Raw genomic sequence first — 14,856 nt, 5'->3', positions numbered from 1 at the left:
AAGGACTTTTGTATATTTTTATGCCATAAAAGACATTTATAATATCTGAAATGTACAGCCACACAATGGACTACTGGTAGTATTAAAAACAAGGTTATAATGCCTGACCAGGCGGTGGCGCAGTGGATAGAGCGTCGGACTGCGATGCAGAGGACCCGGGTTCAAGACCCCGAGGTCACCAGCTTGAGTGCGGGCTCATCTGGTTTGAGGAAAAGCCCACCAGCTTGAACCCAAGGTCGCTGGCTCCAGCAAGGGGTTACTCAGTCTGCTGAAGGCCTGCAGTCAAGGCACATATGAGAAAGCAATCAATGAACAACTAAGGTGTTGCAACGCGCAATGAAAAACTAATTGATGCTTCTCATCTCTCTCCGTTCCTGATTGTCCCTGTCTATCCCTCTCTCTGACTCACTCTCTGTCTCTGTAAAAAATAAATAAATAAAAATTAAAAAAAAAAAACAAGGTTATAAAATACATAATGACATGAAAAGATGTTCACATAAGAAAGAAAAAGCAGTTTAGGAAAGAGTATTACTACATGATACCATGGTTTTATTTTTAAAAGGGGGGGAGGGTGAATATATATACTAACAGGAGAATACAAATGAAAACACAGTGATTACGTATGGCTGATAAAAATCATCCAGATCTTTTTATTGATTTATTTTTCCTTACATGTATTTCCTCAATACTTTTAAATAGAAAAAAAAACCAACAAAATCACTTCAAAATTGATAAACTTAGTTATAATTAAAAACACTACTTAAAATTTCTTACCTCCGATGATACAGATATATTACAGGAAAATAAAAGAAATGCTTCTGTTTTCTGCATTTACCCTGGTTCCACCAACAGTTAATCGCCACAAACAACACCTGCAAAGCCAAAAAAGGTTTCAAATGTGACTACGAATAACAACAGAAAAACTACAAAGTCTTAAAAGATAAAATTATAGATATGGAACTATACCTCTCTGAAACAGAAAGTGTAAAAAAAATTGTTTCAAGAGTTCAAAGAAGGTCATCATTGAGTTACAGTATAAAAGAAAAACTCATCTACCGGGCGAGGCAAATGTAAGTGTACATGTGAAACAGTTTATTCTTGTATTATTATCAATATTTATTAACCATGTTATTTTTCATATAAACAACAGTAAACCTATGTTTGCTCCACCCTGTACAGTGTCTAGCAAGGACTGAATGTTCTGAAGTCTGGCTAAAGAGGAAAATGATTTCTTTTGAATTCTAAAGTGAATGAGCAATAAGGAGCTTTTTATAAGCATAATTAACACTAAAACTTAATAGAAGGCTATGTCTTTTGATTGTCAGAGCATCTTCAAATGGAGAAATGTTACCTACAAATAAAACATTACAAATTTCAAAGGACCACTTTTAATCATTATATTAAAACTAATAAAGGTTAGCAGATTAAAGCTATACTGCTTACAAAAATTAGGGATATTGCAAAATTAATATGAAGCTATAAAATATCCCCTAATTATTGTGAACAGAATATATTCTAAAATGTAGTAGTACTGAATAGCTGAAAATATGAATTAAGTAGAGTACATATATATATTTACAGGTAGATCCCAAAGTATTTAAGTGTCCCTATATCTGCAGTTTACTTTGAAATGTACCAAAAATAAGATTAACAGTTCGATTACAGTAAAGTCTCTCAAGTTTGGCAGTATTGAAATTTTCGGCTTGAACTGTTGAGGTTTCTTGCTGTTGTTTTGTTGCGGAAGGCTGTCCTACACACTGGATGTAAGTAAGACACTGTAGGGCAGGGGTCCCCAAACTACAGCCCTGAGGCCATTTATCCGGCCCCTGCCGCACTTCCGCACTTCCGGAAGATGCATCTCTTTCATTGGTGGTCAGTGAGAGGAGCATAGTTCCCATTGAAATACTGGTCAGTTTGTTGATTTAAATTTACTTGTTCTTTATTTTAAATATTGTATATTTGTTCCCATTTTGTTTTTTTACTTTAAAATAAGATATGTGCAGTGTGCATAGGGATTTGTTCATAGTTTATTTTTTAGTCCGGCCCTCCAATGGTCTGAGGGACAGTGAACTGGCCCCCTGTGTAAAAAGTCTGGGGACCCCTGCTGTAGGGTGTTTGGCAGTATTCCTGGTCGTTACCCACTAGACGCTGCTAGCATTTCCCTCTCAAGTTCCCAAACCTCTGCACATATTGCCAAAGGTCCCCTGGGGAGGGCAAAACTGCCATTAGTTGAGAACCACAGATTAGAGGAATAGTAAGATGAATAAATACATAATAAAATATTAACAGTACAATTTAAGTGGTGGGTATATGGAAAATTCCTTCACCTTTGCTATATGTTTAAATTTTTTTATAATTAATATTAAAAATATATGAAGACTACAAAAAGTCACTTTTAGATGCCTTATACATACTAGATAGCAATATTGCTCAAACTTAGTGAAAATTCTTTAAAGTTCCATTTAGAATCTATTTATGAGAAAGAAAACCAAAATATCTTTGAGGTTTGTATTTCATTTTTTTTTTTTTTACTCAAAAATAGGGCACAATCTATCACACTTCCTCATTTTACCAAGCAATGTGACTCAAAATATTTTTGATGATTTCTAAAAATAAACCTGTTCCTTTTCCCTACTGAGGGATACTTAATAAGTTGTCGATTTAGGAGCTGAAAATTTTTTTTGAAAAAATGCAGAGCAGGTCAGTTGTCTATGGCACTATAATCTCAGCCACTTGTTGTGTAATCTTTAACAAACTGTTGTGCCCTCTAAGCCTGAGGTCCTGCTCAGAAGAAGAGCACCAGCATCAGTGTGCAGAGCTGCTATGAGGAACAGCACAGGACCAGGCACTCTCAAATATTCCTATGTAACCATACTGAAGGGCATACTGCTTAAGTTGACAAAAAGATAGTAACTGACATCCTAATATACTATGTAATAGATTCTCCACTTGTTCTCTACATGTTCTCTCAACTCAGAAAACTTGGGGAATGACAAGCAAAGTGGTGATTTGCTTTGTGCTAACATACAGCTCACCTCCTAGTGCTGCATTAGAGTTCCTATTTCTTCCCTGGAAGTATCTGTCAGTTTGTTTTTCATTTGCCATTTAAAAGTGGGAGAGGGATGGGTTAAAGGAAAGACAGGAGACTAGATCAAATGCAGGGGCCCACAAGTGGGAACACAAATCACACACCTCTCTCCCCAAGAAACAGTGTTACAGGGAATGGATAGCTATGTTTAAAAGGTACCTGGTACCACATTCAGTGATCTATAATGGTTAAAAATGTTTTACTAGGCTGAGTAGGAAGCCTAGCCACCATTTATAACATTGTTCCTAAGAAAAACAAACTGAAAGTTCCAGCCTGCTTAAGTAACCTCAGATCAGTGGGTCCCAGCAGCAGCCTCTTAGAAGTCTGTGGATACTTTTTTTGCTACTTGCAATGACTGGGGAAAGGGGGGTGCAGGGAGCTACAGGGCATTTGGTAGTGGTGATCTGGGGCTGTGTAGATACCTCCCAATGTTCAAAACGGCTCTACAATGGGAAGAGTCATCCCAGAGCAGTTTTAAATGCCCTGCACAACACTGATGTTGGGGAAAATCTGTTTGTTATTATTCAAACCTAGAACCTAACTCCATTTTTTTTTTTTTTTTTTTTTTTTTTTTTTTTTTTTTCATTTTTCTGAAGCTGGAAACAGGGAGAGACAGTCAGACAGACTCCCGCATGCGCCCGACCGGGATCCACCCGGCACGCCCACCAGGGGCGGTGCTCTGCCCCCCAGGGGGCGATGCTCTGCCCATCCTGGGCGTCGCCATATTGCGACCAGAGCCACTCTAGCGCCTGAGGCAGAGGCCACAGAGCCATCCCCAGCGCCCGGGCCATCTTGGCTCCAATGGAGCCTTGGCTGCGGGAGGGGAAGAGAGAGACAGAGAGGAAAGCGCGGCGGAGGGGTGGAGAAGCAAATGGGCACTTCTCCTATGTGCCCTGGCCAGGAATCGAACCCGGGTCCTCCACACGCTAGGCCGACGCTCTACCACTGAGCCAACCGGCCAGGGCTCCTAACTCCATTTTAGATGTGAAACCAAAGTACCGTTTTTGTGTTCACTGAATTTCTCAGGAAGACAACTTCGGTGTCAATTGAGAGCAAAAAATACTTTGTAGGCCCTGGCCGGTTGGCTCAGCGGTAGAGTGTCGGCCTAGCGTGCGGAGGACTCGGGTTCGATTTCCGGCCAGGGCACACAGGAGAAGCGTCCATTTGCTTCTCCACCCCTCCGCCGCGCTTTCCTCTCTGTCTCTCTCTTCCCCTCCCGCAGCCAAGGCTCCATTGGAGCAAAGATGGCCCGGGCGCTGGGGATGGCTCTGTGGCCTCTGCCTCAGGCGCTAGAGTGGCTCTGGTCGCAATATGGCGACGCCCAGGATGGGCAGAGCATCGCCCCCTGGTGGGCAGAGCGTAGCCCCTGGTGGGCGTGCCGGGTGGATCCCGGTCGGGCGTATGCGGGAGTCTGTCTGACTGTCTCTCCCTGTTTCCAGCTTCAGAAAAATGAAAAAAAAACAAAAAACAAAAAAAAAAAACAACTTTGTATAGTTTAGAACTTTACCAACAGTTAGTTAGCTGTTTGTCGTTAGAAAAATCAAATGACCAACAGCGATGCCCCTGTGGTATCTGAGTCCAACACATTATACTTTTATCAATCTACATTTGTGACTATCCTATCACATTAGCTATACATAAAAGGACCTATTCTGCCCAAGCATTTACAAACTGAAACATACATGAATTAATTATATATTACTATGCCCCCCACCTTTGTTATAATTAGTGCATTAGATTAACAACTTTGAAATTATATGTGTAGGGAGGTTTTCTCATCTATGAATTCCTTTTCAAGGAGTAAAAAGTAATAAATATAAAACAATTGTTTTATAAAAAGCAATTGGGATCCACTGGATTGAAAACCACTGCTATACAAATATAAATCCCTCTTATGCAGCACAAAGGTTGCATTCATTCATTATTTGTTATATATAGTTCAGGTCCAAGTGTGGGTATTTAAAAGGTCAGCTAACTACACTGCAGTCATATTGTATAAATTTCTCCTAAATAAAACACCTAACTAGCAAGTATCAAACAGATTCAACTAGGACTTTCAGCTCTCTACTTACACCAGCACAAAAACCAAACCGCATGGTACCCTGGAATGAGCACGAGACTATGTCACGAGATGCAGAATCTGCTCCCGCTCCCCTCGCTAACCACACAGGATCATCACAATCAGAAATCCTTTGTTTCTTTATAGAAGACTTTAGAATTTACAAAGTGCTCCTAGCCTTCATCTTGGCAAAATCAGCCAGCTGGGTAAGATGTCTCTCTATGGGAACAACCTACTCTGCAACAGAACTGACAGTTACTTGACTCTAAGTGCAAATGTCAGCATTACCTGGTCTGAAAGCTGACTTGCTGCTTGCTCAACTTCTGCCCTGGCAGTGATGGACTGTCCACACCACGGGGCGTAGAAGAACATCAGCACCACCTCTGAATCCCGACGAACATGCTCGGCGTAGTCCAGCTGACCCTGGAAGAGGTCAAGAACTGGAGACCTCGAGGAGAAAAAGCTGACAGGTGGCTTTGCTGGTATTATCACATCTTTTGCTCGACTAAAAAAGAGTAAACACAAACAAGATAATTGAGTTTATTCTAACAACAGCTTCCTATGGAAGGGGAATGAAGCTTAAGTCTTGTTTTGAATAAAAAAATGGAGTCCCCCAAACACTGGAGTCCTGGAGTAAGAAAGTAATATTCTGTGCTAAGGCAATATGTTGCTGAAAGAATGAGAGATATGAAAAATATGCTGGAAATTATTCTATAATACTGTCTCTCCAGCCTGACCAGGCAGTGGTGCAGTGGACAGAGCATCGGACTGGGATGTGGAGGACCCAGGTTCAAGACCCCGAGGTCACCAGCTTGAGCGAGGGCTCATCAGCTTGAGCCCAAAGTCGCTGGCTCAAGCAAAGGGTCACTTGGTCTGCTATACCTCCCCCCAACCCCCGTCAAGGCACATATGAGAAATCAATCAATGAACAACTAAGGAGCTGCAATAAAGAACTGATGTTTCTCATCTCTCTTCCTTCCTGTCTTTCTCTCTATGACTCTGTCTCTGCCACACACACACAAAAAAAACAGTAATAAATAAATAAATAAATACTGTCTCTCCGGGTGTGGAGTGGGAAAACAGTAGGGAACAGAGTAGAAGAATGTCTTTGAATAATCCATATTCTTGCCTCCAAATTTAAGATTGACCCTCATCCCTCGGCAGTCTTGTTTCCCACAGGATCCAGAGATCTCCAGAGCTTCAGAATTAAGCTTGCTCAGAATTAAGGGGAGGAAGCATATGTGGCTACTGCTGACAAAATTTCTCTAGGAAATGCTTATAATCAATTCAACTTTGAGAAGCAAAGCATATTAGCTGGAGTTGGCTTGTACTTACCCAGGGCATTCAGGAAAAATAATAAGTAATAATACAGATTTCTCCAGATACATATCATAATCTAAAGGCTAATAAAGATGAGTAACAAAGCAACAGCCCATTTAACCAGAAAACAAACTTTCTGTGTACTTAAGGTTCTCAGAAGGGAGTGGTCAGGAGGAAAAGAAAAGAAGAATAAACAAGTAGTCAAAAGTCAAAGAGATATCACAACTTTCCCCATTAAGACAAAAAGGTCTATGCTGAGGTGGCACCTATCAAGTTCAGGGGGCCTAAAAACCACCTTGAGTTGTCCACAAAACTGACTGAAAAGGCATAAAACCATTATAGCAGTTTAGCTAAGAAATCAGTAGAGGAAATAAAAATAGAACCCTAAAAAATATTCAATTATCCTGACCAGGCAGTGGCGCAGTGGACAGTGTCAGACTGGGACGTGGAGGACCCAGGTTCGAGACCCTGAGGTCACCAGCTTGAGCACAGGCTCATCTGGTTTGAGCAAAGCTCACCAGCTTGGACCCAAGGTCGCTGGCTGGAGCAAGGGGTTATTCAGTCTGCTGAAGGCCCGCGGTCAAGGCACATATGAGAAAGCAATCAACGAACAACTACAGTGTTGCAACACGCAACGAAAAACTAATGATTGATGCTTCTCATCCCTCCATTCCTGTCTGTCTGTCCTGTCTATCCCTCTCTGACTCTCTCTCTCTGTCTCTGAAAAAAAATATATAATTAACCCAAAAGAAAGCAGAAAAGGACCAAGAAAGGTAAAATAAACCAGAAGGCACATAGAAAACAACTAGCATAAGGTAGATTTAAACCCAACCATATCAATAATTACATTAAGTATCAAAGTACCAAACCATCCAATTAGGAGGAAGATTTCCAGACTGGATAATGAAGCAAGACCCAATCAATGCTATCTAAAAGAGACATATTTTAATTTTTTTTTAAATTTTCTTGACCTGTGGTGGTGCAGTGGATACAGCATCAACCTGGAATGCTGAGGTAACCAGTTTGAAGCCCTGGGCTTGCCCAGTCAGGGCACATATGAGAAATACTCAATGAGCAACTAAGGTAATTATGAGTTGATGCTTCTCTCTCTCTAAGAAACAATAAATAAAATCTTTAAAAATATATATCTTGGGCCTGACCAGGCGGTGGCGCAGTGGATAGAGCGTCGGACTGCGATGCAGAGGACCCGGGTTCGAGACCCCGAGGTCGCCAGCTTGAGTGCGGGCTCATCTGGTTTGAGGAAAAGCCCACCAGCTTGAACCCAGGGTCGCTGGCTCCAGCAAGGGGTTACTCGGTCTGCTGAAGGCCCGCGGTCAAGGCACATATGAGAAAGCAATCAATGAACAACTAAGGTGTTGCAACGTGCAATGAAAAACTAATGATTGATGCTTCTCATCTCTCTCCGTTCCTGTCTGTCCCTGTCTATCCCTTTCTCTGACTCACTCTCTGTCTCTGTAAAAAAAAAAAAAAAAAATTAAAAAAAAAAATATATATCTTGGATTTGGCCGGCTGGCTCAGTGGATAAAGCATCAGCCCTGCATATGGATGTCCCAGGTTCAAGTCCCTGGTTATTGAAGCTCAGGTTATTCTGAAGTTCAATAACTTGTGAGATGAACCAGCCTACCCTACTTACTTCACCCAAACATATGTAAAAGAAAATTATATATAAATCCATACAGACATATATTATTAAGAACAATCTGGAAGAATCAAAGTATCAGATGGCTCATAAAGATGATTCTAAGAGGCACTTAATTGCGTTCTAACTTCACACATGTTCAAATAAACTTGATAATCTGGTTTCTCAGAAAACAGCCAAGTACAGGCAGTCCTCTGTATCCCTGGGTTCCACATCCTATGCATTCAACCAACCTTGAACTGAAAATTTTCTTTAAAAACATTACACTGCTGCTGATATGTACTACCTAATTAGGCCAACCATGGCTGCATCTGTACTGGACATGTAGATTTTTTCTTGTCTTTATTCCCTAAACAATACATTATTTCACATAGCACTTATATCGCATTAGATATAAGTAAATATATATGAAAGGATGTAGGTAGGTTATATGCAATACTAACTACACCATTTTTTTTTCTTATTTCTGTTTAGAGAGAGAGAGACAGACAAAGGAAGGGGGAGAGATAAAAAGCATCAACTCGCCTGACCGGTGGTGGCGCAGTGGATAAAGCGTTGACCTGGAAATGCTGAAGTCGCCGGTTCGAAACCCTGGGCTTGCCTGGTCTAAGACACATATGGGAGTTGATGCTTCCAGCTCCTCTCCTCTTCTCTCTCTCTGTCTCTCTCTCCTCTCTCTCTCTGTCTCTCTCTCTCCCCCTCTATCCTCTCTAAAAATAAATAAATAAATTTTTAAAAAAAAATAAGCATCAACTCGTAGTTGTGGCACTTGAGTTGTTCACTGATTGTTCTCGTGTGTGCCTTGATGGGGGGAAGGGGCTCTAGCCGAACCAGTGACCCTTTGCTCAATCTAGTGACCTTGGGCTTCAAACCAGTGACCTTTAGGCTCAAGCCAGGGACCATAGGATCATATCTACGATCTAACATTCAAGCCAGTGACCCTGCACTAAGCTGGTGAGAAGGAGCTCAAGCTGGCAACCTCGGGGTTTTAGATTTGGGTCCTCAGCGTCCCAGGTCAATACCCTACTCACTGCGCCTCCACCTGCTCAGGCAACACCACACTATTTATATAAGGGACTTGAGCATCCAAGGATTTTGGTTTTCAAGGGGAGTCCTGGAACCAATTCCTTGCCGATACCAAAAGGCTGTAGTAGGAAGGAGGAACTTGAAGGTACTGACAACTCTGAGATATGAAGCAGAGAGCCAAATATCTAGAACCAAAAAAGAAAACATAAACACCTGAGACCTAGAGCTAAGCTACTCTAAGAACCTTGGGTCATTTAGTACGAGGGAAAGAGTCCCACATCCTCCCCTGCATCTAGAAGGTGCTAGCTTGCTGAATTGAAGACAGTTTTAAATATATCACTTGACCTGGTCAGTGGCTCAGTGGATAGAGCATGGGTCCATTGTATGGATGTCCCAGGTTCAATTCCTGGTCAGGACACACAGGAGAGGTGACCATCTGCTTCTCTCCTCCTCCCTTTCCTCCTCTCTCCATCTTCCCCCCCCCCCATAGCCAGTGGCTCAATTGGTTCGAGCTTCCACCCCAAGTGCTGAGGATAGCTCAGTTGATCCAACCACGTCAGCCTAAGGTGTTAAAAATAGCTTGCTTGATTAGAGCATTGGCCCCAGACAGGGTCGCTAGGTGGATTCCTGTTGGGCACATGCAGTAATCTCACTATCACCTGTCCTCTCACTTCAAAAAAAAGAGAAGATAAAAGAAAGAAAGAAAAAATATATATATATATATCACTTAACTATTTTAACCAAAAATTATTAACATCACAAAGTTGTTAAAAGTTGAAGCAAATCTTTCTGTACACTCAAACTAACACTTTAACTCTGCAATAAGGGAGCTTTGTCTATGTAAAATATCTTCACAACTCAAAAAACTCAATCACTTAGAAAATTATTTTTTATTTTTTTGTGATAGAGACAGAGAGGGGGACAGACAGTAAGGGAGAGAGATGAGAGGCATCAATTTCTTCAATGCAGCACCTTAGTTGTTCACTAATTGCTTTCTCATATGTGCCTTGATTGGGGGGAACTCCAACAGAGCGAGTGACCCCTTACTCAAGGCAGTGACCTTAGGCTCAAGTCAGCGACCATGGGGTCATGTCTATGATCCCATGCTCAAGCCAGAGACCCCTTTGACTTTTGACCCCAGAGATAAAATTAAAAATTATAATTTTTTTTAAAACTGTTTATTGAGCCTGATCGGGCTGTGGCACAGTGGATAGAGCATCGGACTTGGATGCGGAGGACCCAGGTTCGAGACCCTGAGGTCACCAGCTTGAGCACGGGCTCATCCTGTTTGAGCAAAGCTCACCAGCTTGGACCCAAGGTTGCTGGTTTGAGGAAAGGGTTACTTGGTCTGCTGCAGCCCCACGGTTCTCATCTCTCTCCGTTCCTGTCTGTCTGTCCCTGTCTCTACCTCTCTCTGACTCTGTCACTGTAAAATAATAAAATAAAATAAAAATGTTTACTGAGTAAACCTTATTGGGCTATAGGCACTGTACTATGTACCAAAGGTGATAGTAGTGAGCATGTTTGGCAAACAACCAAACATGTAAACAACAAACAATAAAAACTCAAAATGATCACTGCCATCTGGGACATTTAACAAGGTAATGGATGTGACACTAAATCCTAAAGCTCCTCTAATGGGGTACTGGTCAGAGTGGGTGGCTATCTTTTAAGCTGAAACCTGAATGACAGGAAGATACTCATGTAAAGAGGAGAGGAAGGCCCTGTGGCGCAAGAACTCCAAAATTCTGCTTTTTGGAGGTATTATTTTTCTACTAATTCAACTGCATGTTACGTGTTAAATAATATAATCTGAGGAAAAATGCAGGTCTGCGACAGTCAAAGGATAATTATCAACTTAGTATTGCTGCTTTGCATGTTCAGAACAGTCCGTAAAGTAAACACACCAGGTAAAATACGTGGCCCATCAAAAAACAGACATTAACTAGGAAAGAGTGACATCCCTCTGCCACTGAACTCTTAAATTTGCTAAACATTTTTGAGAAACTATACTTACAGCTTTCAAGTCTAAGTAAGTCTCAGGTACAAAAATCTCAAAAGCTAGTTGTAAATAAGAAAGGCTTGTTGCAACTCCCAATTATATACATGTGTGAGTGAGTGCGTGTGTGTGTGTGTGCATGATACACATACACATTTTTTTTTCTTCCAAATCAGGATAAAAGGAAAGTGAACAGGATGAAGTCATGGAGATTCAAGGCAGAGAAAGGCAAGGAGAGAGATTAAATGCTCAGAAATATACAATCATTAGCTGTGTTTCAAAGCCAAATCAACCTTTCATATGGTATCTGCTTTGAACTCAACTCAACAGCAGACACTGAAGAGGGGTCTCCTTTATTTTGAGTCTGGAGCTATTAACAAAAACTAAATTTTAAAAATTGTTACTCTTCATTAAGGTTGTTCTCATTAACACAAAAATCTTACAAGTAAAATAGGAAAGGGGGTCAGGAATGTTCAAGCTGTACAGTAATAAAAGAGTATTATAACACCACTCAATCAAATAGAACTCTAAAAAAGTCAATCTGAGTCTATTAGAAGACTGTCAATTTTGCCAGTGGCACAGAAAGGACCTGGACAGGCAAGCTGGGTTTCTCTCTCCCAGCTGAAGCAGCAGTAACTGGATTACACTCTTCCTTCTTCCTGAAATCTGAAAGGACTTTCATATCTAGTAAGTCATTATTTCTATAGACAGACAAGCTAATGTCAATAAGAAGGGTGGGGAGGATACCTCTTATTTGAACCCAAATGCCACATTGCAATTATTTTATCTTGTAAAATATTTTGCATATTTTACTTGATGAAGGAACACGATAAAGAGCAAGGTCAAAAGCCTAGTACTTGACAATAAAGGATTCAAATTCTAGCTCAGCCATTTAATAGGGTGGGTATGATTTGGGGCAAGTTTTGTAACATGACCAAAGCTCAAGTCCATTATCTGTAAATTGGAAGGACACGACCATGTCCAGGCTTTACTAGGGACTGAAATTTAAATGATCCACTCTAGGCTCTCAGATTCTGCGTTAAGAAATACATTCTTAGAAGCTGTAGTTCTCAAGCAGGCAATTTTGGTCCTCAGGGGACATTTGACAATGTCTGGAGACATTTTTGGTTGTCACATTTGTACAGACCAGGGATGCTAAACATTCTACAATGAACAGCCCCCCCACAACAAAGAATTATCTGACCCAAAATACTGGCAATGCCAAGGATGAGAACTCCTCCTGGTAGAAGAGCATCTGGCACATGGCAGTGCTCAATGGTAGTTATTATCATTTTGTTTTCTTTCCACTACAATCCCCAATCCTTTGGCCTCTTGGCCAATAAGGTCCACTACTGCACTTAACATGTTCAGTAACAATGTTACAAGTTAAAATCCTCCTCTCCGGGGTCAATACACCAACACTGACATAAACTGGAGTCCCAGGAAATACACTGGATTTGGGAAGCCAAAAATATTCCTGAAGTTTAAAGTAAACTTTGTATTTGTGTACTTTCTCAAAAAGAGGCTCATTAACTTTCATTTTTCCTGCTCATTATGCATCAGCCTGCTCAGGCCTTTCCTAGTTCCAGGAAAACACCAGGCTTGTCCATCTTCAGGACCTCTGCGCTTCCCGCTCCGTCCACCTTGGACACTCTTCCCCCAGATCTTCCCAACGCGGGCCCCTTCCCCTTCCCGCGTAAGCTTCCTCTGTGGCTTCCTTAGGGACAGCCTTTCTGCCGCACCCGCCCCGCTTCCATATTCCCTACAGCACTTGCAGAAGTCCTTTAAATCTAAGTTGACTTGTTCACTGCCTGTCCCACCCCCTGAAATGCCGATAGAAACTTTCATCCTCGTCGCTCACCTGGACGAGTGCTCCCCATAGTAGGTGCGGACGCACAATCTTTAGATCAATGCCTGCATGGGTTCTCAGAGGAGTCTGGGGCTCAAATGGGTTGTGAGTTACTACATTCGAAGCATACGGGAAACCAAATGAGTGGTCAAGGAGAGTCCTAAGCTTGGGCAGAAGTGACAGGTGCACTCCCAAGAAACCCCACCTGAGCAGCTCAGAACCCGGCCCACCTCCGTCAGTTCTAAGTGGGTGCGTGCGAGGCAGCACCCGAGAACCTCGCCGTATGGGGGGCTGGCCGGCCAGGGAGGGGGAAAGGAGTCGGCAAAGGCGCAGGCTGGGGAAGGGTAAAGTCCCTTGCTCTCGGCCGAGTCAGGTGCGACTTCACCCCGCGGAGGCCGCTCACGCCCCCGCCCCGGCCACGCGCCCGAGTGCGGGCCGCCTCACCTGCAGGTAAACTTGAAGGCGAGGAGCAGCGCGCAGCCGAGCGCCACGGCCCCGCAGAGCAGCTCGGGTCGCCGGCGTGCCATGAGGGTGGCGCCGCGCAGTCCGCGAAGGAGCCGGTCCGCCGAGGACGCTCCAGCCGGGGCCGGGCTGGGAGAGCCGGAGCCCGCGGGGCTGCTGCCGCCGCCACCCTCCTCCTCGGCGTCGTCGCTGCTGCTGCTGCTGCTGCCGCTGCCGCCGCCACCGCGGCCTCCGCATTCCGACATTACATGCTCCCCGTCACCAGCTTTATACCGCCGCCGCCGCCGCCCAGGGCCCGAAGGCCGGGCCCGGACTGTCGCTCCCCAATCCCGCAACTCGTAGCGCCCGCTAACCGTGACCCTCCACGTCAGCCCTACAGCCGCCGCGGCTTCCGCCCCCGCGCGGGCGGCTCCGCCCTCCGCCCACGGAGTCTGCGCGGACGCTGACTCCTCCCCAAAGCCCCGCCCCCGGAAAGCACGCCCCCTCGGCCTCGGAGCCGCCGGGATTCCGCTCCCGGCCCGCACCCTCTGCAGCTCACCTGTTTCACCCGCCCCGCTCTCCGTCTACGGAACCTACACAGACGCTGCCGCGAGCGTCTGGACATGCCTACTCTGAAATCCGCCCAACGCCGATAGGCCGAGACTCGGTACCCCCACGTGGCCTACCGTGTTTTAAGAGCCGTTATGATGACAGAACACGTGCCCAATCGTCTCACTACAGGCCCGGAAGGACGCAGGTGCCGTTTATGATTCCTGCTTGACGGTAGGAAAACACGTGCAGAGGCGAGAAGTGTCCAAGAACTCAGGAATGAGTTGGGAAGGATCCGTCACGCCGGCTCGGTTTGCACACCAATAAAATCGGGTAATAGCAGTAACTCTTTGGGTTGTTTTGAGGATTAAATGAGGTAACTCATGAAAAGTGCCTGTGAACCTATCCCTCATTCTATGCTTGCTCTATCTCACATCTTTTTTGTTCCTTCTTTTTTCTTTTGTATTAAGTGGATATTTTCTGGTATACCATTAATTCCTTTAAAGGTTTTTGGGTTGTTGTTTTTTTTTTTTTAAACGATTTTATTTTTATTTTATTTTTTTTTTCATTTTTCTGAAGCTGGAAACAGGGAGAGACAGTCAGACAGACTCCCGCATGCGCCGGACCGGGATCCACCCGGCACGCCCACCATGGGGCAACGCTCTGCCCACCAGGGGGCGATGCTCTGCCCATCCTGGGCGTCGCCATGTTGCGACCAGAGCCACTCTAGCGCCTGAGGCAGAGGCCACAGAGCCATCCCCAGCGCCCGGGCCATCTTTGCTCCAATGGAGCCTTGGCTGCGGGAGGGGAAGAGAGAGACAGAGAGGAAAGCGCGGCGGAGGGGTGGAGAAGCAAATGGGCGCTT

The 14,856-nt window shown here is 43.9% G+C and overlaps 1 protein-coding gene across 2 annotated transcripts in view; it reads right to left on the bottom strand.

Moving 5' to 3' along the window:
* Positions 1-13,867, bottom strand: part of TXNDC11 (thioredoxin domain containing 11) — a 72,205-nt gene extending 58,338 nt beyond the window's left edge. Inside the window, exons 1-3 of one of the 2 annotated variants that reach the window (XM_066274841.1) lie at positions 13,446-13,867; positions 5,436-5,652; positions 775-872 (exon numbers count right to left, since the gene is read on the bottom strand). In XM_066274841.1, the coding sequence (XP_066130938.1) occupies positions 775-872; positions 5,436-5,652; positions 13,446-13,708 (578 nt within the window). In that variant the 5' untranslated portion in view covers positions 13,709-13,867. Of the gene's footprint in view, positions 1-774; positions 873-5,435; positions 5,653-13,445 lie in introns of those variants that run through there. The other variant, XM_066274843.1, reaches the window with a different exon arrangement.
* Positions 13,868-14,856: the final 989 nt, after the last annotated feature.

Source organism: Saccopteryx bilineata, chromosome 4 (genome assembly GCF_036850765.1).
Source record: "Saccopteryx bilineata isolate mSacBil1 chromosome 4, mSacBil1_pri_phased_curated, whole genome shotgun sequence".
Classification (NCBI taxonomy): Eukaryota; Metazoa; Chordata; class Mammalia; order Chiroptera; family Emballonuridae; genus Saccopteryx; species Saccopteryx bilineata.
This window is presented reverse-complemented; position numbering and strand designations above follow the sequence as displayed.